Source organism: Platalea leucorodia (genome assembly GCF_965183815.1).
Source record: "Platalea leucorodia genome assembly, chromosome: 1".
Taxonomy (NCBI): domain Eukaryota; kingdom Metazoa; phylum Chordata; class Aves; order Pelecaniformes; family Threskiornithidae; genus Platalea; species Platalea leucorodia.
In genome coordinates, this window is record NC_138823.1 from 57,385,337 (window position 1) to 57,409,591 (window position 24,255).

At 40.0% G+C, this 24,255-nt stretch overlaps 1 protein-coding gene across 1 annotated transcript in view; it reads right to left on the minus strand.

The window, feature by feature from the left end:
• The window catches only part of PIEZO2 (piezo type mechanosensitive ion channel component 2), a gene marked incomplete at both ends in the record, with an annotated part of 320,116 nt that overhangs the window by 69,959 nt on the left and 225,902 nt on the right, over window positions 1–24,255 (minus strand). Inside the window, 12 exons of the mRNA XM_082329045.1 lie at window positions 208–333; window positions 512–688; window positions 1,655–1,815; window positions 4,830–4,924; window positions 9,544–9,585; window positions 12,891–13,064; window positions 13,672–13,820; window positions 14,469–14,719; window positions 16,364–16,487; window positions 20,921–21,157; window positions 23,255–23,397; window positions 23,777–23,918. Coding sequence (XP_082185171.1) covers window positions 208–333; window positions 512–688; window positions 1,655–1,815; window positions 4,830–4,924; window positions 9,544–9,585; window positions 12,891–13,064; window positions 13,672–13,820; window positions 14,469–14,719; window positions 16,364–16,487; window positions 20,921–21,157; window positions 23,255–23,397; window positions 23,777–23,918 — 1,821 coding nt within the window. The remainder of the gene's footprint in view (window positions 1–207; window positions 334–511; window positions 689–1,654; window positions 1,816–4,829; window positions 4,925–9,543; window positions 9,586–12,890; window positions 13,065–13,671; window positions 13,821–14,468; window positions 14,720–16,363; window positions 16,488–20,920; window positions 21,158–23,254; window positions 23,398–23,776; window positions 23,919–24,255) is intronic.

The following is a 24,255-nucleotide window of genomic DNA, read 5'->3' on the forward strand; positions in this document are numbered from 1 at the left end:
CTGCAAATTATCTTAATTGGTACTGAATTCCTTCTGGAAATGTCCTGTGTAACAGATGTGGCTTTCTGCTGTCTCTTCCCCTCTGTACTTCCCTATTATCAATGGCTTGCATTATACTTTTTGTGTAGCAGATGATTTATTTCAAAGACGTTGCTAATTTCCTCACAAATAAGAAAATCTCTCAATACAGATAATTAAAGAAGTTACCCTTAAGTACACAAGCAGGGGATAAGACTTCCTCAATCCAACCCACTCTGCAGGATCAACCGGCCCACTGTAGAGGACTGAGGTTTTGAGTTCTTCTAAATTGACCTTAGTTTCATTCTCTCCTGGCTAAAAAGAAAATGCAACATTTTATAAAAAATGAGTTTCAGGCTGCTTGGGGAGGGAATGATAATCAACAATAATACATCAGGTGAACAGTAGTTTTCAGTACTTGATATGCTTCCTTTTGCTGTTCTTCATTGAAGAAGGCAGCAGTCAAACCTTTCTGATATGCACTTGTACTCACCAACGTACAGTTACTGGAAAAAGTGCTGGGATCAATAGATGTGAGCTGGTACAACATTTTGCAGACAATAATCACACATGTCCAAACAGTGCAGATACTTGATGCCAATGGGCGAAACTGAGCATATGGCAAAGCAAGAGCCCAGGCAATTAAAAACACAAAGTTAAACAGAGACACCTGAAAACACAAAAACAGGATGGAAATTACATGAAGAATCAAGAGAACTGAGAAAGTCTGACCTTTTCCATAATAATTAAAAAAAATCATTCTAAAGAAAGGGACATAGAGAAACTGTGAGAAAAATACTGGGGAAAAAAAAAACCACATTTACAACAATATTCACAGCAACACAGACACAAAGTGGCAAGTGAAGAAGGGAGAACTTAACAGTCGGTTTAGGAAGAATGTTATCTCCTACATAATATTAATACTATTAGACCCACAAAACTGCATACCCACCCTACAAATAACAGACGTGAAATAAGAGGGACCACATGTTGGTTCTGCTGCTTTAGTACACATGAAACAAAGAAGAGATGATACAGATCTGTGTGTCTGTGGAACCCACCTTCATCCTGTTGACCTTTTTTCCCCCAAAGATGTGAGAAAAAGGATTTTTTTATTTTGCTTTTTAGCAAATCTTGTCCCACTACCCTGTTCGAGGAATGCCTATGTCAGGTAAAGAACTCACATTGCCCACACCAAAGGCACAGCTAAAGGTGTTTCTCCTGTTTTCTTTAGGTGTAGTTCCACGTTCCTGTTTCTTCAGCACCAGATCCAGTTTAAATAATTTTCCTAGACGTTCCTTCCCAATCCTTTTGTACACCCCCCATCCCTGGATGATGCCCACAGCCTGCTTGAGCAGGGGAGGGATTATGTATCTTCAGTCCAAAGAATTAGACTAACAAAACCTTAATATCTGGAGAAAAGGGGAGGGCTGAGAATATCTAGGCAGATAGAGTATCACTGTGGAAGAAGATGTCAAGGCAGGTCCCCAGCAGCTGACAAGCCCAGCTGGATCCCACAATTTCAGTGAGGTCTGACATAAGGAAGGTATCTCCCTACACTTGGGTGTGCCACTGCGCAACAGATGCTGACAAGCCTCCACCATGGGTAAGACTTTGATAGTGGGTGTTTACTTGCCTCTTTCACTGTGACCCAGATGATGTAAGAGGAAACAATTTTGATGATGTGCAGCTCCAACAGCCACCACACAAAGACTTGCATCTTATGAAAATACTCCAGGAATTTCAAAAACAGCACTGTAAGGCGGTCAATCACCAGATGCCACTTGTTCCTTAAGTCTGCAGAGATGTTCAAGCAGAACCATTGGGAGGAGAAAAACAGAAGGTCTCTGTAAAAAGGAATGCTCCACTAGACAACAATGAGCTTTCTACTTCTTTTCTTCTAGGCCTTAGAGTAAGACATGAAGGAGGTTAAAGATATGGCTCAGTGGTTAACTAAGACAAAACGGGGTTGAGGCCCACTCAGCTGTGGTGCTCTCCCTTCTGACTCACTTTCATTGAAAGGATTCCCCACTTCAAAAGTAGTGGTGATGGCTTCCCTTGCCAATTCTGTTTTTGTTCTCCTCTAGCAGAGCCTTTCTGGGGCTCCATTTTCCTCCAATATGTTTGGACCTAAGCTTAGGGATCCCACACAGGAACTAGATCTGAGAAGCTCCAGCCCTGGCCCTTATCCAGCTCAGAAAGAACAGGGTTTTGTTTGATGTTTGGAAGATATGGACCCAGTCTGTTTTCAGAAAGCACAGACTACTACTATTCAGAAAGCTTTTCAGCCAACCTGGAAGAGATCCATGCACACTAGGAGTAGGATTCTTCTCATATGGGTTTAGACAGCTATACTATAGATGTCTTCATATGTCAGAGTTATCTAAGCTGCCTTGCAAACAGCACACACCCCTAGAGTGTGATTTGTGCCATCCAAAGACAGACATCTGAAACAGGCAAGGCAAACTGCAGTCCAGTTGAATATTTCTCTCAGTTGAAAAGGGAGCTTTAGCAAGTTAAGATCCTGAAGCTGGTTGAACATATCCCTTCACAGACATTATTTTGCTAAAAAAGCCATCCTCCCAAATAATACGTCAATGAGCAAGCATGTGGCAACATCTATTACATATGAGTATATATGACAAAACATATGCTCAACATGACAAAACGTATGCTGAACAGTGCTCTCTGAGTGTTGGCTTTGCTTGTGGGCTGGCTATAAAACTGTTGCACCAGGCTCATCTATATTTGTACAAAGTCTTCATGTTGTATTAGGGGTTTCAGAAGCATTTTGGAGATTAGGAAGGATTTTGCATGCTGTGAGAACATTCTTACAGTTAACATCAGAGACAGAAACATTTGCAAGTGACACCAGAACACGTCACTGTCTAAGCTGTAAAAATGCAAAGGAGTTACCAGCTTCTGTATGTAATTATTTCAATTTATCTGGTTATTTTATATATAAAAGAAGCCAAGATAGTTATTCTGCGCATATTGTTGTGAAGAACACATGCACACTTGTGTGAAAAAGCAGACTTTTGGAATACCTGACAATCAAATTAGATTTTTTTTTCTCTTCTGCCCTTTTTCTCCAACCACAACTTAGAAAATCCTAATAAAAGTGCCGACTGATGTAAATTCCATGAGTACATAATTAAATTTGACAAACTAATCAATCTATAGAACTCTAATCCTACATGTGTGCTTTTATAGGTTCAATGAGTGAATTTAAGGAAAGTCTTTATTTATAGAATTAGATGTTCTCACTTGTTCTTTCATTGCATTTATTTTAATTTCCAGTGTTGCCACCATGCAAGGTATATCCAGACAGTGCCAGTTAAGTGGAGCAGGCAGATAAGGTACTGCAGAAAGCTCTGTCTAGCAAGTCCAGGCACTACATGCACAGGGGATAATATATAGGCCTGGCTACATCCATTGAAAAATTGTACATCACTATGTAATAAAGTCTGCACACGTGAACATGTTAAAATAATGTTAAAACTCCAGCCACGTGGCTAAATGAAAATGATATCTCTTTGGTAGAAAGAAATGCAGGTACAACTTAAAGATGGATCACACATGGCAAGCAGCACCTTGTGCTGTTGCCAAGCCCCACTCCCTGAGGCACAGAGAGGGCCCCAGGGAGGAGGTTGCAGCTCCCCACTTCCCTGCTTGCATGTGTCGCTGCACAGGGTAACCTCCAACAGCTGGCCTCTGTCCCCAAGCCCTTCCAGCATGTAGGGATGGCCAGAGTGCAACAAACTCATCACTCATCATAGACTGCATGAGAGCTGGCCAAGAAAGGTTTCCATGGCCCATGAACACCTCTGTGAGGGAAGATGTCCCAGCCAGGAAAGGTAAATAGTTTCAGCTCAGCTTGCCTGCAGCAGCTAAGCCAGATGCACTGCCATTTTGCCTTGACAAAGACTCTGTCCCTATTTATGTGTCATACTCCTTTGAATATTGGCACAAGCAACTAAATCTGTGGTAAGGCCATTTCCAGAAAATACAGCTTCCTTGGATGTTAAATGCCCTTCCCTGGTTTTCAGTCATGGTTCATATTCCAAACTGAGTTACAGAAATAATTCATGTTAGAGTTCATCCTAGCAATATCAAGGATGACAACATCAGCCTTACCCATGTCTGCCCTTAAGCATTTTTATGTTCATCTGGCATCAATTACACATTCCATATTCAGAAGTGAAAAACATGACACTAACGTGCACATGAATAATGAAGCAAAGCCATTGGGACTTCTGGAGTGGAGTGCCTTGAAAGCATGCAGTATCAGAGATTAAATATGCATGTGTATTTTCTTTATTATAAAGAGATTTCACTCTAAAGGAGTTCTTAGTATTTGGGGTAACCTCCTATTAATCCAACTCAGACCACCTAGAAGAGTTCCCTCCTGAAGAAAGAGTTGGGTTTTTTTTGTTTTCATCTTCTCAGCATCCTACAGAAACAGTATGATTTTTCCCTAGAAGAGACTGTAGCCTGTTGAATAATTGACAAGTAGCCATCTGCTCAGTTCAGGCTCTTTTGGCAAAAACTGCACGTAAAATTAGAACGAAAACTTGATGATTGAAGTGAGCAGGGATGACCAAGAATGAACCATCTGTTGCCACTGTTAGCTAAGGCTGAGGAACGCAAAATTTGCAATCTGCAGAGCTTACCTGTAGCTTCTTCTTCCTCTGTTTCATTGTCTTCATCATCATCATCTTCCTTGTCCTCATCTTCCTTTTCTTCTTCTTTTCCTTTTTCGACCCTCCCTTTCCCTCCCTCCCCCTCTGGCTCTTCCATTCTTTTCTCACCAGCCTCTTCCAGCATTTTATCCTCTTCCTTTTCTCTGCTGGCTGTTAAATTCATCATAGTTATGTCAGGCAGGCTTCCATCTTGGTGCACCAGTCTGTTGGTAAATAGTAGCATGTCAGCAAACTGAGCAGTAATGACATCATCGTCTTTTTCAAGATGTATAATTAGAAAAAATAAACCGTTCATGGAAAATGCCTTAGAAGCGGAAAAGTTAATGATTCTGGTACTTTCTCCAAACACACACTGCAAATTGAGTTGGAATGTATTAGTAACTACTTCTCACTCAGATACTAATGGTTAGTTAGTAATGAGTGGTATTGACACTTAAACTTGACATTTTCCCCACTGGAGAAAATGGTCAGAGTTTAAGATGTAGAAGCATGAAATGACATTGTTTAAGAGGAAACATTTCATGACTTCATAGGGGACTTACTCATTTTGGTGGTTTGGTATTTTTTTCTTGAGGCTGCTCAAAGTAATTGGAACAGGAAGAAAAAGGGAGATGAGAACAGAGGGGTTACAGAAGAAGGTCATCGACAAATACGTCATGCTACATCACAAGTCATAAAGCATTCTCCTACTCCATCTGCAGAAGCCTTCTGATGCCAAGAGCATGCCATCATGACATTCACAGGGTGCTTCTATAAAGAAACGTGGAATTGCAGCACAGATGGAAAGGGGGCAACCTATTTACACCAGTGCTAAACATGGTCAATGCTGTACCATGCTGTCAGTAATGCAGCTGAATCATCACAAGTATCTGACTGATTACTGTAAATGCATTTCCACCTTCTTCCAATTGAAAGATGAAGCTGGGAAGCCAAGGAATTTGCAAGTTTTCTTCCAGCTATGGGTTTGGGAACAAACGAAAGCAAAAAGTCCATGGCTGTGGCTTCACTACAGTTTATCATATCTGTCTTTGATAGTGCCATTCATTCTCTCTCTCTTTTCTACATCTCACAGAGATTTTTCTTAAATTTCTAACTGTCTCATACTAAATCTATTAGTAATTTTCAGACTACCAAAACTGATTTAACATGGAAATGGTATTTCTCTATTGCCATGGTGCCAATTTTTCTGAGATTTATTCAGTATATATCTTATCTTTACTGAGAAAAGAGACATTCTTTTATGGCTTCAGATATTTTCTTTTTTTCTGCCCAGCTGTGCTGTTGGGACTCACCTCCCATATTTGCAGAAAACCCACTTTTCCTAATTCCCCGATCTTATGTGCTTTGCTGAGCACAGCGCTTACTGCCATGAATACGGCTTCTTGCAATAAAGTCTCCCTTTGGCAAGTGCATATCTATGTGATCAGGTCACTAAATGTTTAGTTATGCTATTGAAATTACCACACTCGGCATACTTTCGAGCACCTGTTAGACTGTTCCTGGACTAATGCAAGTAACTTTAATATGCTACAGTACCATCTCAGGGATTTATTTTTCATTATGTGAAATTCTGGCATATTACCATTTAGACAGGAAATTCTGCCAATTTTAAGTATGATTTTTACAGTTCAAGAAACTAAAAATCTAGATTTAACCATCTGATCATTAAAAAATAAGAGCATAGGCTAAGCAGTTAATGAGAAAGTCAAACAAGTAGAATTATTTTTCAAATATTTGGGAGTTGCAGTTTCTTCAAGATGGAAACTTTGGTGGCTCAAATGAGGGAAGAACTACAGAAATTTGACTATAACAATTCTGAAGTAGAAATACCATAGCAATTACCAAAAAGCAGAACAGGTGGTTTAAAAGTAGAAGTTTAACAAGACAGCAAGCACTAAATAATCTCACTGAACAAATACATTCATGACAATGATTACTAAAATCCCTCATCATGGATTGGGTGATGAACCTGAGTGTCCAATAATCTGAAAATCTCTTATACTCAACAATATACTCAGTATCTTTGGCTACTGAAAATAGGGCTTTTTGCCCAATATAATTTATTTTCATATTTAAGATAGTGTATATACTAAAAGGATATTCAAATCTCTATAAAATGACTAAACAATAATATTCCCTAAAATGACATAATCTAACTTTGCATACCTACCTAAAACTGTAATAAAGTACCAACAGGAGGGTCATGTGTAAAGAAGAGAGAATGAATTTTCAGTTCAGTTCAAACGTTATGGAGATCCCTGGGTACTATAAATCATCAGAGCCCATTTAAAAGGCAATGCCCCATGAAATGAAAGTATCCATACAATCAGACAGGTTTTGCACAGGTGCAATTGCATTGATTTTAATGAGGTATCTCCCCAACTGACTTTTATAATGCAAAAATCTACATTCACACTGGTGTAAATCAAGGACTTAATGACTTACCTCAGTGTAAACCGGACAGAAACACAGTAACCCTATAGGATTTTGTATGAGAGGACTCATCTTTCTCTTATTCATATAACTCCCATTCATATCCAGGAGACCCAGAAGGTGATGGCGTTATAAAGATGGGTACATGCATATATATACACCTGACAAAGCCTCAGTATGAGCTTAGTTTTCAGTATGTCAGCGCTTAGTTCTATTGACATTGGCTTGAGCATGGGACCGCGTGCTCAGGAGATCCAAGGCTAGATAAAAACCCCTGCCCGCTATTCAGAAAGTTAGTCTACTTGGAATCTTTCTTCCCAGACTCATTTTTTGCTAGGGTTGTTGTTCCTCTTTTTTAAATTTTTTTTTCCACTACAAGATCACATGATATCATGAAGCAGACAACACTGAGGTATTAGGATATAAAAACTGTGCTAGTTCAGAATATCTAAGGCAAGCTACCTGTACAGGCTTCACAGCTAATTAGATGTAACTTCAGGTTGGAAACCACATACTGGTGGGAAATGATGCCAAATAGCACAAAGGTATTGTGTCTGACACTTAGCAAGAGAAATAACTAAATAATAATGCAGACAACAAGCCTTGAAGGTACAGCCACTAATGGTTTTAACTGAGAGCATTTCTTACCCTCAAATTCATTAAATAGGGTATCACTAATAAGAAGTATACTAGTAGATCTAGTTTTATGCATCAAAGTAATTTCAGAGGCACTAAAATCAGGCACATGCCCCAGGTCCATGCTGGACTAGTCCTTTCATCTATTTGTAATTTGCTAGAGCAGAAGATTGATTAATAACAACTTACTGGATGCATTATGAAGCATCTTTTGCCTTTGATAATTTTTTTTAATCAATTTATGAATTGCTTGAAACTTTCTGTCCCAAAACAATTTCTCAAGTATTTGTCATGCACAGCTTTAATAACATAAAGCTTTCTGCTCTGCAGAACATTAGTGACCCATCTCCTGATTATTCGGCAGGCAAGATTCAAACTGAGCACACAGTGCCATACCTCTACTGGCAGGACCCTGAGTGCTTTCCCTGCCCTTGCAGGGGGTTTTGCTGCCTGCATCCAAGGCCAGCTGGCTGGTATGTGTTGGGGTGTGTGCAAGCCAGGAAGCCTCAGGGCAGGGGGTCCCTCTCCTTCCCTTGGGAGCTGCTTTCATGCTGAGGCCCTTGCCTCTACATTTTGGCTGCATCGCAGCTGTGCCTGCGCCTGCTCCCATGCCTCCCTCACCCTAAGCCTGACACACAGACTGACTCCCTGCCTTCCCCTCCAATCTGGCTCATCTCTATGGACTTGCTGGGATCTCCCCAGACTGTGGCTGACCCTTGTTACCATCTCCGGACCTGATCATCACCCTCAATTGCTGGTTCCTGTTCCTGACTCCCCATGGGAGAGAGCCCAGCCTTGCCTCCTGGCCATGCCCCTCAGCTCCTGGCTTTCCTGTCCTCGCCGAGCTGCCTGCCCTTGCTGCTCTCTGACACACGGGCTTCCTACAGACCAGGATTCCAGCTCTTATAAGAACTTTTAAGAATGCTGGCCTAAACTATATGATGACATTTGAAGAAGGAACGTGAACATGACTCATAAATTAACTTCTTGTTAGAGTAGGTAGTCACAAATATCTAAACAAGGGATTTTCTCGGCTTTTCTGTTTATATTCAGTAGCGACAACCAACTCAGAAGTCCTGTTCTTGGAGCTGATTAAACAAAAGCCCACATTTACTCCAGTCAAATATCTTGAAAGAAATCTACTTTGTGGAATTGTTTTCAAGATATCAGTTTGGATACTGCAGCACCCAACTCAGCCTATGAATTAGCATCCTTTGCATGCATTGGTTTCCGTGTACTGCATGTTCCATTTCTGTCGCTGAATCGGGAAATCTCAGTCTGTACAAACTCATAATACCTACTGCACATTTAATTGTCCTGGCCCTCAAATTCCCTTTCTTAGGTGCTTGTGAGGAAGACTGGGATGTGAGTCTGTGTGTATGTGTATGTGTGCACATGCAAGCATGCATCTTTCCATGCACAAACAAAGGGTAGATAAACGAGCCTCCTCAACCAAGTCTGTTGTCTGCAGCCAATTATAAATAGCACCAATTGTTCCTGTATTGAGGCATGGGCAAAGTTTAAGAGAAGAATTCCCGTCCGGGAGATGAACTCACAACATACACATATGCAGGAGAGATGTATTAACTGCTTCACGAGCTTTAGGAGACTACAATATCTGAACAACATTCTCTCCCTACTTACTCCACAGTACTGTGCAGCAAGAACATACTTTGTTTTAAGGCAATTAAGAAGTAACAAAAAAAGTTAAGGTATATTTGTTTTAAAGGAAAGGAAGAAATGAAGTACCCACCTATTAATTATTAGATAAACACGGCCATTGACTTTGGCATGGCTATGAGGTGGGAGATGAAAGCACAAGAATGCATGAGATGAAAATGGGAAATAGAGAAAGAGAAAAGGAAACCATTAAATAGGAACAAATGCACTTTCCTGTCTACCAAGAGAGACACATTGTCGTAACAAAGCACAATCTGAAAACTTAACATACACCATGCAGTGAAAAGTCTAGGAAGCTTATAAATGCAATACTTCTTTGATGTTTAGACCATATGCAACTTCAGTTAGAACTGCAGGTTCTTTTCAGAGACCCCAAAATGTGAGAACAGCCTCTACTGCTTTAGCTCAAGTAAGCCACAGAATATTCTGCATATTTTTAAAAATAGCTACTTTGCTTCTTTTTTTATTTAAAGGTGGTTATAATGGAGCATTATACCATAGAAATTATCTGCCTCACAGCCTTTATCTCTGCCATAGTGTAATTCATGGGGCAGCAAGGAAATGGGCTTGGGAAGTCCTAATCAGAGGGGTTTTCTCTCTCTTGCAGACGTAAAATTGACCTTTATAAATCATCTTTATAAATAGTGAGAAGTGCCTCACTTTGGCAGTTCTAGTGTGCCAGTTTCTGTCCCCTCTATTTGCAGCTGGCAGAGCCTTACTCTTGAACTCACTCTGCAACTTTGCTCATGTGAAGCAGCATCTTAATATATGAACAGTCTCAGCAATTTTAACAGGACTTTTCAGTTAGACACAAACATAATACCATAATCATAAATAGTAGTTCAGGGACAGATGGAGGAACTGGAGCTGCTTTCCCTATTACTTTCATGACTAGCTCTCACCTGCTGTGGTTGTTTGAACAAGTTTGCTATTAAAGGGATTGAGTTCTGTCTGCTTACTCAAAATTAAGGTTCAGTTTCTTTATTTAAAATCTTTTGTTTGTTGCAAGAGCAGCAGCATAAAAGCAGTTTTGAAAGGCAAACTAACTGTTGAGTGAATGCTAGTGTTTTCAAAGCAAAAGGGAAAGTGAAGTTTTGGTGGCTTTGTAAGAAAATTGCACATATACATATGAGTCTTTAATCTGTGTTTTAATTGTACATGCAACTTATTTCTATTGCTAGCATTACTGTTAAGCTGGAGCTGGTTGTTGTGCTAGTTCTTATCCAGCTTTGTGCATCATCAATACAAATGTCAGCTGAGCTCTCATCCTGGAGCTCTGAACTATAAAGTCGGCTGATGCTCAGTACTAATTTATCACATCAAGAGGGAAGAAAACAGTTGGATCTTCATACGTCAGGCATTGTTTGTGGCAATACAAACCAGAAAAAGTGTTCTGATTTGGGTATTAGACACACTTGTGAAATTTTCTGAGGAGGAACAAACAATATACATGATAACTGTGATTTTGAAATACTGCAAAATGGCAAATGTAGCACATACACCACAATTAAGAGTTAAAAATATCTAGCTACTTATCTGACAGCTCGATACAATCTAGTACCCATTTAGATTTAAAAAAAGAGCAATATAGTAGCAAGGCAAAAAAGCTAATGATATCACATGATCCTCTTCACCTGCCACTTCAGTAAAAAGCCTGGTGTGACAACAAATGTCTGCTTTCAGCACCCTATCTCAGGACTACTTACTCCTGGCAAAAATGTCACTGACTACCAATAAAATCTACATCCTGTCTCTTCTGATACTAGTCTTCAATTTTTTTTGCTCTCAACAGGACACTGAAAACATTTTGTGTCTTTAGTTTCAGTGGTTCCATCCTCTGAGAATGACGTGACTTTAGTCACAGTGATTCTCTTCATGCCAGCATTTGGAGAGCTATAGCTCATATTTTGGTATCTTTCATGTGTAACAGAAAGATTTCCAAGCAGTGGTTTCACAGGCAGAGAGTGCTGTACCATGAACCCACCTAAATCCTGGGAATGCCACACTTTGTCTTTTCCATTTTGTGCCTACTGGATCACACTAGGAGCAAGGTGGAAGCTCTTTCTACGTTACTCAGCAAAAGTGCAAAATGTTTGGGCTACAAAAGAGCTTGCGCAGTTACTGCAAACTGTAGTGCATTCCCCCAAATGCCTCAGCCCAGGAACAACCCCTGTTTCAGCTCAGACACCTGTCTGGGCTCTGGTTTCAGGGCTTGGTTGCCCACTTCGGAGATGTCAACATGTACCCGCTGCTGCATAAAGAGTCTGCTACGGGCAAAGAAAGTTTGCTCACAGGCCATTTCAAAGGGCCCTTGAATCTACCATCAGATTTAGCAATTCAAGAAAAGGAAAGGGAAAAAGTACTATGCAAACAGTCATTTAAAAAGGTAAGATAAAAAAAAAAAATACAACATTGTTAGGAAATTTTATCAAGTTTGATTTGTTCTGGTTTTGGCAATTTATTTAAATATGAAAACCAGAAGCATTCTATAAAAGTAGAGCTTATTCACATGCACTGCTGATAGGGAACACAAACATACTTGCACCATACACTGTAAGTTGCTTCATATTCATTTGAATGCATGAAAAATATCTGAAATGCTTCTGTAAATCTAGCAACTGTCATTATTCCACAATACACTGTGGTGTACGTGATGTTATGCAGCTAGTCCCCATTCACAGACGTGCAGCTGAGTTACACTTATCATTGGACAGGTAAACACTCTAAAAATAGCGTCTAAATGAATTGGTTTCTTCAAAGAATTAGAGTAAATATTGCATAATATGAAACTATGTACTATGAAACCATTTCTCTCTCTTATACTCCTGGAGCAGGATTCTAGGCCAGATATGTTTTTATGCAGGAGAATATGAAAGAGTTAAACACAGGAAAAGTGAGGTCCCAGAATCATGAAAAAATGCTAATGAACTTCTTGATGAGATTGCTGAATGTCTCAAAGAGCTAGCGTAGCCAAGGGTCAGTACTTTAAAGGGTGACCACAGGTTTGGGATTTTTCCATTTCTGAAGTTCAACTTTACAAAAAGGCCTAATTGTCCAATGTAAATGCAGTATTTGCCAAAGATCTCCCAATCTTCATTTGGGCCTTAAAATGGACATTGAAAAACAGAATTGACCCAAATTAAAAGCCATATTTCCTATTATTGACAGGACTTACAAAAAGGCACACATAGCAATTAAGCATCTAACTCCCATTAAAGGTCAAAGTCAATGAGATAAATACATAAATACCATTAGTACCTTTGAAAATGTACCCCAAAATGAAAAACTTCAGTGTTATTTTTAAGCCAGGTAGTAATAGCAAAGGCAAATAACATCTAATGGAAAGTGAGCATTACAAGACAGTCAGAAACATCTTTTTCATACAGATAACCAATAGCTTCATTTATTTTGTTTTTTTACCTGTAAATAGTGTTGTCCTGTTTGCTGGTTACAGCTTTTAAATCAGTGAGCTGGAGAAAACGGTCATGGAAATAGTGGAGGTGTAAGATACATGCCAGTAGGAAGGAGGTGGGGATAAAGATGCGTGTGAACAGCTCAGCCACAGAAAACCGTTTTAAGCCAAGGTCTGCTAGTCTGGAAAAAAAAAGTAAGCCACTAAGCCACCAAGCCACCTAGCCACGTTTTCACACCAAAATCTTTTTCTTGCCAGTAGACATTATTACAAATCATTTGCAATAGGAAATAAGATAGATCTCTTCAACCAGATGAGTTGGCTCTAATTGAAAGTCCTGCACTGGAGATCCACTCATATTGCATGTACTTTCTCATGTAAGCGCCTGTTCAGAAATGCCCAACACATCATGAGGACGAAGAAACGCAGCCCTCCTTATTAGCAGGAAGGCATGTCCACCTTCATCAGCTCCAGACGTCCTGCAAATCTACCCTTAATCTCTTCCCAGATCTTGCTCCTATGGTCAGAGGTAGAGAGGGGTATTGGCACTGTACTGGGAACAGGAGCAGTGCCCAGGCCTTGGCAGAAGATGAAATATGACTCTTTGAGCCCCCCTCATGCCCTTGCTCATCTCTATTGTAACACCAAAAAACTTATCGCTTCAGAGCTGAGCCTGGGGATGGTCTCATGATGTTCTTCCCACACAAGAAGGAAGACTGCTCTCAGAGCATTCCACCACACTGAACTCAAAAGTCCAAAGAAAAAATAAAATTAATCGAAAACACTTACTTGTTTTCATCCAGGCCTGTCATGTTTTTCCACAATCCAGGGAACGACTCAAACTGATATGTATAGATGAAGATAAGTACCAACATTGTGTAAACAACCACTGACATCCAAAAGTATTTTAAAATCCTTCTCCACCATTCATAGTGCACCTGAAAATCACACACTAAAGATGTTGAAACAAGCTGAAGGCAAAGACACTGATGAAAATACTGACAACACTGCACTGGCAAACAAAGACTAAGCATAGTATTTTTCCTAGCTGGCCTGAAGTAAGCAATGCTTACCCAACAGCAGCCACAGTTGTTTGAGACACAGTTTTTACTCTTGATGCACATGCCCCCAAGTACAGACTTCTGTGTAAAAAGGTCTGTTGGGACATGACCAGAGACACGAGGGCCAGGGACAGCTTCAGTCACTCAGTTTCATCACCATTAGGGGATAAAAGTCCAGGAGAAGAGGGACTCCATGCTCACTGGGGTGTGGAAGCTGTGTGGACCAGCTGCCACAAAAACTGGTGGCTATGTAGGATGTGCACAGGCCCAGAATTTTCCCACACAGAGTGCCAGCGCAGCGGTGTGTATTGTATGCATCTAGTTTAGGCGCATTTTGCCTGTCGCTATAATCAAAAGCCAAAGGAAAATTAGTTTTAAGCCTTTCAAATGGTCTTATTATGTTGTATCTAACTAAAAAACAAACACACTGTTTATAAATTCTGTTTAGAGTTAGTTTATTACCAACTTAAAGGTATGAACCATTGTATTCAAGGAAAAAATTTAGTTAACACAGTTCTCACTTACCTGATAGAGGGCCACACAGAAGAGGAACAGTACCATATAGATGATTTTGTACATGACAATTCTACCCTCAAAGCTGACAAAGAAGAACATGCCCCCACAGACGTAAATCCAGTACTTGATGAACATAGCCATCACCAGCTTCCCCAGGACTTTCATAATATCCTGTTCATCCTCATCATCCTCTTCCTCCTCCTCCTCCTCCTTTTCTTCCTCCTGTTCTTCTGCTACTTCTCCCTCTTGCAACTCCTCTTCTGCAAATACAGAGTCTCATTTGGCCTCTGTCTGTTTTGGGGACTTTTAGTAAGAATTGAAATGGGTGGAAAGTAAAATCTCTGCACACAACACAGAAACTTAAAACACAATATTCACAAGAGACTGTATTTCTGAGTTATACATGCCTCCAGAGCAGGGGAAAGAGTTTTAACTTCATATGAGGTTCAACCTGCTCCTGAAGCCATACAGTGCATAGCTATACATCCTTACCAGACACCCGTCTTCACTTTGTCTGAAATGCAGGCAGCTGTAGCGGAAAATTAGAGCCTAAGGGTTGTATAATGGATAACAGTCAAAACACTTTCCATGGCAATACCTATACTCCCAGGCAAGAAACCTTTTAAACTGGAAAACAAAGAAACCACCAGCACCACCAGAAACCTCTCATCTCGAGTTTAAAGTTTAAACTCTCCTCTTGAGTTTGAACCTCTCATCTTGAGCTTTGCCCTCTAGAGAATATTGTGGTTACCTCCAAAAACCACAAGCAAGAGAAAACATTAACATAAACTCAAACAAGTGCAAAAAACATAAATGCTGCACTAACACTGCTCGTTTTCAAAGAAACTACCACTTTTCCAGCTTCTTATGCTGTACCTGAGCCATTGCAGAAAAGACAAGCTGCTTTTGCCCTATGAAGAGGTCAGGATTCCCCAGTTATTAACCTTATGAAGCTTGTGGAGGGCAGGGTAACTGTCCCCCCAATAGCAAGTACACATAAGCAAGTACCCAGATAACAGGACTGGTCAACCTCACAGCACGTAGCTGTAATGTTTTTCTTCACATTGAGAACAATATCGAGACTTCCCCATCACAAGGCTCACCCACTCCTTTTGTCCTGCTCATCATCCCTCTCCTCAGACTCTTTCCTTGCTCTTGCCTTGCAAATCCTTGCGGTGTCCAGCTCTGACACTGATCAAATGTTCTACTTAGACAAATATTGTAATTAATCAAAAAGGAAGCTTCATCACTGCTTCGCGGGCTGGCTATCTACCATTTCAATGAGTTGAACTTGTTCAGATCAGCATCCAGAGAGACAGAAAAGGGCAAGCAAGGTTTGGGGGAACATGTGCCCAGTAGCAAAAGAGAGACCAGGCCACGGAGCTGTTAGATGAGCTGAAACTGTAGCAGTAAACTTTGCTCTGAGGTATGCTTCTGATAGCATGAGCCCCTGCACTGAAAAATATACATGTTTATTTTCCCATTGAACTTAGGAGTTTAACTTCTGGTTTTGTACAAGTGTTTATGTACAAACACAACTTCCAAGGTATTTAGAAACTGACTTTTCCTATGTAAACTCTTCTTCTCCTGTGGTTAAACTCCTAAGGAAATTAATCTGCTGGTTTGAGTCTGGGACACAGGAGTAAACTGATTATTTGAAAATTCCATGACATTTCTCAAATGAGTCATTTCAATTACCTTCCAGTAAAGAGAATTCTCATTTTATTTGAATTTCTGAAGTTTAAAGGTGTTTTATTTTTATATCCCAAGAGAGAGCTGCACGTAGATTTTGTAGTATCTTTCTTAGCTAATAACAGGCATCTTGCTAATTGCTTTCAGCATTACAGAAATGCAGTAACTGGAACTTCTATCACGACTGATGGGCTAATTGGAGGTGGCTTTACCTTTTTCTTCATTTTCTTCACTTCCAACTTTGACCTCAGATAAAGTAGCTTCTTTTAGCTGAAGTGCTTTCTGTTCAGTGAGGTGTTGCCTAAGCAGTAGCCAGAAAGTAATTGTGAATAGAATCTGCAAACAAAAATCAAAACAAAAAGAACAGACTATTTATATATCCTATATCGTGCTAATACAAACATATGCTTTCATAAATTTTGCATGCCTTTGTTTTCTCTGTCCATCAGAAAACAGTAACGATGGCATCAGTGTCAAAGTGCATCATTGTGGAAGTTATTTAGGAAATGTTCTGTATTGAAAACAACTTTATTTCATTTGCACTTTTCCATTGGGTAATTTGATCCGCATCTTTTCTTAAAGGTATTTACCTATACTGTTCTATTCTCCCCCATTCTATTAAGTTTTTAACTCTTGTCTTATAAGTTTAAGGATCTTCTCATTATATATTGATTGGTATAATTTCCATCTGTCCATTTTTGTTCATTTTTTCCTTTTTTCATGTAAGAAGCACAGGCAAGTGAGTGTATTGTGATTATTAGGGTTTGGTATATATCCTAAGTCTTTTGATTTTGGAGGTTTGGTACTTCAGGTGCTTAAACATAATTAATTTAAAAATAAAAAAATTCTTTGTATGTCTTTAAGTTACAAAAGACACAGCTGAATATGCCTTGCATTTGGAGCAGTTACAAGATTTAAGATGGCTCTTAATTCTTTGAAGAGCTTTAAGAGATGATAATTCCATAGCAGCAGGATACCTTAGAAATAAATAAATCTCTTTAATGAAGACTGCATTTCTGTGTTTTGCAAAAAGCTAAATTCAACAGCTTGCAAAACTGATAGATGACCAGAATTCAGAAAAGAGCATGATGCCTATTCATCACACACTTGATTTTATGTTTACATTTTTCAAAGTTTCCATTGATTTCAGCGGCGCAGAACAAGGGTTATATCACTACTTTATAAGCTAGAAGTAAAAAATAGGAAACACGTAAGAGCCAAGTATTTTGCATACAATAGAATGACAAGGCCAGTAATACAATGTAAAGAACCTTCCTGTTTTTCAGCTAACGTGCAGGTACTACGTGGGGGAAGGAGAGGTCCTAGGCTAGTGATAGCTGTTTTCGGTGACTCTGTGGCTAACACTGAGCTGCAGCAGAAGACTGTCAGCCTGTGTGAATTGTCACAGGTTCTCCAGATACCTCCTGGAGCTCTGGCTTTTGCAACACAAACCATTGATATTGTAAAACACAGATTCATTCTGCAGTGATTAGCTCCGTCTCCCCGTTGCGTTTACTCCTTGTTCTCTTTGGCATTTCCAGAGCCAGAGCTGGCTCTAAGAAAAGTCTTAAACTGTTGCAGATTAAAGAAATGCTTTTAGTCCACCTTTTACAGTATCCATTTTATTTCCTTTTCAGATCAGGAAACACACACATAGCATGCAGAAAATTATGCAGAAAGAATTACAGTACATTTCTTTCTATTTTCCTCTCTTCGCAGAATACAGTATCCAATCTTTATTTAAATTCAACCTTTATTCAAAGAAAAAGCTTTAAACTACGAATAACGGGGAGGGACAGGGTTACTAGCAGCCTTGAGTGGGAGTGATGGACAGGGCTGACAAGCAAAGGGCGCCTGGGGTGATGTGAATGAAAGGAAACACATAATCAGCAAAACAGGGCTTATGTGGGGTCACCTCAAGCATTTGTATGTAAGCAAGGAAATGCCTTCAAGGCACCATTACAGGGAAACTTTCCAGATTCCTTCTGGGAAACCAACGTCAGGTGCCTCTCTGAAGTACCTGTACACTAATGCATGCAGCATGGGCAATAAACACAAGGAATCAGAGACCTCTGTGCAGGGCCACGACCTCAATCCCTGGGAAGGTGAGGGAGTGGGACACTGGAAAAGGTTGCCTAGAGAAGCTGTGGATGCCCCCTCATTGGAAGTGTCCAAGGTCAGGTTGGATGGGGCTCTGAGCAACCAGATCTAGTGAAAGATGTCCCTGCCTATGGCAGGGGGGTTGGACTAGATGATCTTTAAAAGCCCCTTCTGACTCAAACCATTCTATGATCCTATGATTCTAAGGTGATGGAGCAGCTAATCCTGGAAACCACTTCCAGGCACATGAAGGACAAGAAAATCATCAGGAATAGTCAACATGGATTCACCAAGGGGAAGTCATGCTTGACCAACCTGGTAAACTTCTATGATGAAATGACTGGCTTGGTAGATGAGGGGAGAGCAGTGAATATTGTCTGTCTAGGCTTCAGGAAGGCTTTTGATACTGTCTCCCACAAGATCCTCATAGACAAGCTGCTGAAGTATGGGCCGGATGAGCAGACAGTGAGGTGGAGTGAAAATGGGCTCAACAGCTGAGCTCAGAGGGTGGTGATCAGTGGCATAAAGTCTAGTTGGAGGTCAGTGACTAGCAATGTACCCCAGGGGTCAATACTTGATCCAGTCCAGTTCAACATCTTCATTAATGATCTGGATGATGGGGCAGAGTGTACCCTCAGCAAGTTTGTTGATGATGCAAAACTGGGAGGAGTGGCTGATGCACCGGAAGGTTGTGCTGCCATCCAGAGTGACCTTGACAGGCTGGAGAAACGGGCTGACAGGAACATCATGGAGTTCAACAAGGGGAAGTGCAAAGTCCTGCACCTGGGGAGGAACAACTAGTTCATGCACCATTATATGTTGAGGGCCGACCAGCTGAAGAATAGTTTGGCAGAAAAGGCCTGCAGGTCCTGGTGGACACCAAGTTGAACATGAGCCAGCAATGTGCCCTTACAGCAAAGAAAGCCTATGGTATCCTGGGATGCATTATGAGAGTGTTGCCAGCAGGTCAAGGGAGGTGACACTTTCCCTCTATTCAGCACTGGTGAGGCCACAATTCGAGTCCTGTGTTCCATTCTGGTGCCCCAGTACAAGAGAGAAATGGATGTACTGGAGAGAGTCCAGTTGAATGGCCACGAAGATGAAGGGACCGCAGCATTTCTCCTATAGCGAAAGGCTGATAGAGTTGGGACTGTTCAGCCTGGAGAAGAGAAAGGTCGGAGGGAATCTCATTCAATGTCTATAAATACCTGAAGGGAGGGTGGAAAGAGGATGGAGCCAGGCTCTTTTCAGTGGTGCCCAGTGATGGAGCAAGAGGCAATGGGCACAAACTGAAACACAGGAAGTTCCCTCTGAACATCAGGAAACACTTTTTTACTGTGAGGGTGACTGAGCAGTGGCACAGGTTGCCCAGGGAGGTTGTGGAGTCTTCATTCTTAGGGATATTCAAAAGCCATCTGGGCATGGTCCTGGGCAATCAGCTCTAGATGGCCCTGCTTGAGTAGGGGAGTTGGCCCATATGACCTCCAGAAATCTCTTTCAACTTCGACCATTCTGTGATTCTGTGAAATTTACAGAGTGCGTTATATTCAGCCTAAAAAAAACCACTAGACCTCTTCTATTAGTTGTATGTGTGTGGCCAAATCATCATATATACACAACAGTTTCCTTTCTTGACACCAGCTAGTTTTAGATAAGATATTTGATGATATAGCTAATAAGAACCAATGTCAAAGGGGCTGACGTATTAAGACAGTTAAAACTCCTTAGAGATTTACAAAGTCATTGAGAGAAACTGTAGAACTTCTCTTGCAGAACTCCTTGAACTTTAGCTCTCTTACTAAACTAGTTCTACCTTTACCTGAGAAATAATACAGCACTCACTAATTTTCAAATGCATTAAAGACCCAGAAATGGTTGTCCAAAGGGCGCTGCCAACAAGGAAAATCACTTACAGAATCACCTTAAATGGTAATTAGGATTCACAAGGGAAGTGATTCACTTAGCACAAGGGGAGCAGTGCCAACTAGATGCACGCTCTGAGATGCCCCTCTTGGGTGCTCTAGGAAACAACTTCCTATTTACACTCATTCCCTTCCCCAGAAGCAAACCTGCCAAACAAAATGCATTTTGTAGCGCCTTCAAGACATCAAAGAAAAAAATCTATCACGTACTGAGGTCAACAAACTCTCTTGTTTCTGACCCGAAATGGATTCCAACTCATGCTGTTTCAGGTGTAAGGATAAAGAATTAAAGCTCAGTCACAGCTACATACTGCTTCTTGTGCCAAATCATAAGCGAGTGAGTAGTATTGGTAATTGCAGTGACACCACAGTTCCAGTTGCCATCAAATTCAGAGACAGACCTGACATCCCATGGATATTAATCTAACAAATCAAATCACATCTAGTTTTGTATCCAGTTTATAAAACCAAACAAGTGAGTAATTTCCATCCACTAAGAATTTTCTACAGAATTATCATGAAAATCTACAAAGATGTCTGAAACATTTGTTTTGGTATTAACAAGCAAGAAGCAGTTTTCTGAAGACTATTTTTAATGACTTATCCTTTATTGTAGAACTGCTACTGAACATGGTTATACTGAATACTGAGGATTCACTATTAAAGAAATGCCAAGAGATCCACATTTTTTTATCACAATATATTTTGTGGTTTCATAAATAAATCTCAGCTGTTTGTAACACCTACCTTTGATGCCAACTCCCCAGGTTCCTTTCTTTCTAAAAAACCGGATACTTGAGGAAGCTCATCATTCTTGAGCTCAATACTCCATATATACTGCAATGTTAGCAGTAAATTTCCATAGAAAACCATGAATGGTGAACTGATCATGGCGTATTTCCTTCGGTCCCGAATCATCCACAATGTGCAAGACCATATCAGTAACACAAAAGTCAGCCAGCTGTGATACGTGATACTCCACGCCTTGTGGAAGGAGGAAAGAGAGGAAAAAATGTTCACAGATACATTCAGGAACAACATTGATGCATATTGCCAGTTACACTTAACTTACGCTTCTTTACTTAACACACATTTTCGTTGTCATGAGACTCTCACCCATATTAATCAGCTACTGGGCCAGCTAGAACAAACCCCTTGGAGAACGTGCAGAAAGTGGATTCTTAAGAAGTCCACAGCTGAGGGTGAACCCTGCTTTGTGCGTTAATTGTATCTTGGTAAGGTTTGTAAGCAGATTCATTGCTTCTCGTTACACCAAAAAGAGGTGGAAAGTACAAACTTCTGGGCACATAAGATCTTCTTGCAAAACTAGCAGCAGAGAATTCAGAGTAGGAACAGCAAAACATATTCAATAGCTACTGCATTCAAGGCCTTTGACAGACTTACAAAACTACGCTAACTCCATACTGTTCTAGCTTTTGTGGAATCAATTTAAAATGGAAAGCTACGGTATGCACACACTGCACACATCTAACCTGAAAAACATTTAGTCCACACTAACCACGTTACATTACCTGAAATACTCACAACTACAGAATGTTTTCTATAGCTTGCAGAAATCGGTTACTGAAAACTGCTCTATTAAACACATGGGGAAAAGGATTGGGGGTTTAAGTGTTTGTTATTAACATTATGGTATTGATTTAGGACCAAATTCAGTTATATATATGCTGGTATAACTGTGGAATAACTGTCAATAAAACATTTTAGATTCCTTTACAATTCAAATAGAAAAGTATGAAACATTAAGAACATTCCAATCAGTTTCGCTCAGCCCCCTCGGAAATTATGTCTTTTAAGAGTATGTGAACAACACTAATATGCTACTTCTCTGTCCCCATATAAGAAATAACTTCCACTGAGCTATCTTTGGCTATGGTGTAAGTGGAACTTGCATCAGCTCATACCATAAATAAATAAATGAATTTGAGTCATATAAAATAGGGATATATCACTAAGAAAAAAGCTAGTAGTGTCTCAATATTAAACTACAGGAAAGCTGTTCCAATATATCTTCTCCTTTGATTTTGAGAGATATGACCTTAGAAATGAATTAAAAAGGAAATGCAGATCATATGAAGGATGTGAGTTTAAAAAATAGGAAAAAGAGGCATTGTGTCAATATGAAAACAACTACTTGCTAATGTCTCAGCATGCATCAAGCCAGATCCAGATTCTGCACAAGGAGTCTGCTTTATTTAGTTGAGAAACTTTTCCTGTTGAAGGACAGCAAATAAAGTTTGAAACTTTATGCAAACAAGAAGCAGCCAAGCTAATTTGTTTTACCATTTTTAATGCAAAATTGGGCCAAGAAGCTTTATGGTTAATTTTATCACAGTTGAAACCTTTCCAAAACAGTAAAACCAAAGCTTGCATTGGGAATATAGAGAGAGAGAGAGACCTAACCATTATGCTGAAAACTTGCTACAGTGCAGCTCAAGGTATTTGCATCAAGTGGGCTTAAAAGCAAGCAACAACATGAGAAAGACAAATAAGGGCAGTAAATAAAACAATAGCAAAATCTTGCTTGGCACGAAGTATTTTCCTTGAGATCTTTCTGTGTCAATATAGGAAATCAGACTTTACAGATCTTTTCTTCTCAGAGAGTAACTGGACGAATGCTTCAACCTGAAATAGGATCTATATTTTTTAAATTTACTATATCACTATGAAATGCTTTAATTTTGTAGGCAAACTTCTGAGTGGAGCAAAAGCACAGCAAGCCTGCTTATGCAGAAGCTTTGGAATCAATAGAAAACTGAGGCCCAGTGGTTTTCTAACATTCAACAGACAACAAAACCCAGGGCTCCCAGTCCTGGAAATGTGATGCTTTACCCAGAACCCCGCGTGTTGCCCTATTTATAGGTCTATAACAGGCCTAGGAATTATGCATTAATAACCTAAAATGTACCCAAAATGATGCAGACACCATATTGATATTTTCTAACCCTGATGCAAACACTTACTGAAAACCAACCGATGAGATTACTTTCAGGAAAACATTGAGAAGACACATTTATTTGTAAAATTAACAGCATTATTGTTTTTGTTGCCAGTACTTACCATCATAGCTATCAGAGCACAAATGTAACTTTGTTTCATGATAAATTGGAACACAGAGACCAGGGCATGTAATTTAACATTTTCTTTTTCCTCCTGAGCGACTTCCTCTTCCTCTTCCTCCTCCTCCTCCTCCTCTTCCTTTTCTAAGTAGAAAAAGAAATTCTGATTTGCAATTCATGCTGATCTAAAAGTAGTATATGCACTCTCTCCTGGAATGGTTTCCACTCGTAATCACTCTGATGGCTACAATCAACAAGCTCAAGATGGGAGCCAAAGAAAAATTACATTTGAGCACAGTAAAGCAATGCACTGTGTTGGTAGGCAAAGTATTTTGCATAGTGTATGCCTACAGCCCCGTTTACAAAATTGCCGTGTGGTCAGCCATCATTGTAAGGTGACAGCAATTATTTAACTTCAACAGGCCAAAGAGCTTACCAAGATGAAAATAAAAGCTAGAGGCAGTGAACGGAGACACAGAATAAGAAAAAATATGGACCTAAGGGTAATCCCCAGGCAATTCACTACCTGACACATTATCCGAAGGCTCCCATTTGTACTGTGGTGTTGAGTACATGTCTGCTTTGGCTGGACCATTTTCTAATGGCAGTGTGGGGTGGATGGTGTGATAGTCGGTAGGGTTCCCATTCACTGTTACCAGCAGCACCTGCCAGGACAACAGAGAAAGGCATTGCATTTAGGGTGGCTCTTATGAGAATGAGAGTCCTACTTCTGTGCTTCACTAGTGTTGGATTGCCAATGTTAAAGGAGCTTAACACATAACTGCAGTTACTTCTTTCCAAAGAAATTGATATGTTATAGTCATGTTGCATGCAAAAGTAGCACATAACAGCTTCCAAAATTAATTGTTGTTAGCTTTTTATGCAATATCGATAGAATTACAAATTTGTTCAGTGAAGTTCTTTAGCAAACAGTAAAATACTGCTGCATCTTTGAACTTCTATAAGTATTTCCCTTAGAAGAGCTCAAGTTTTTTTTTTTTT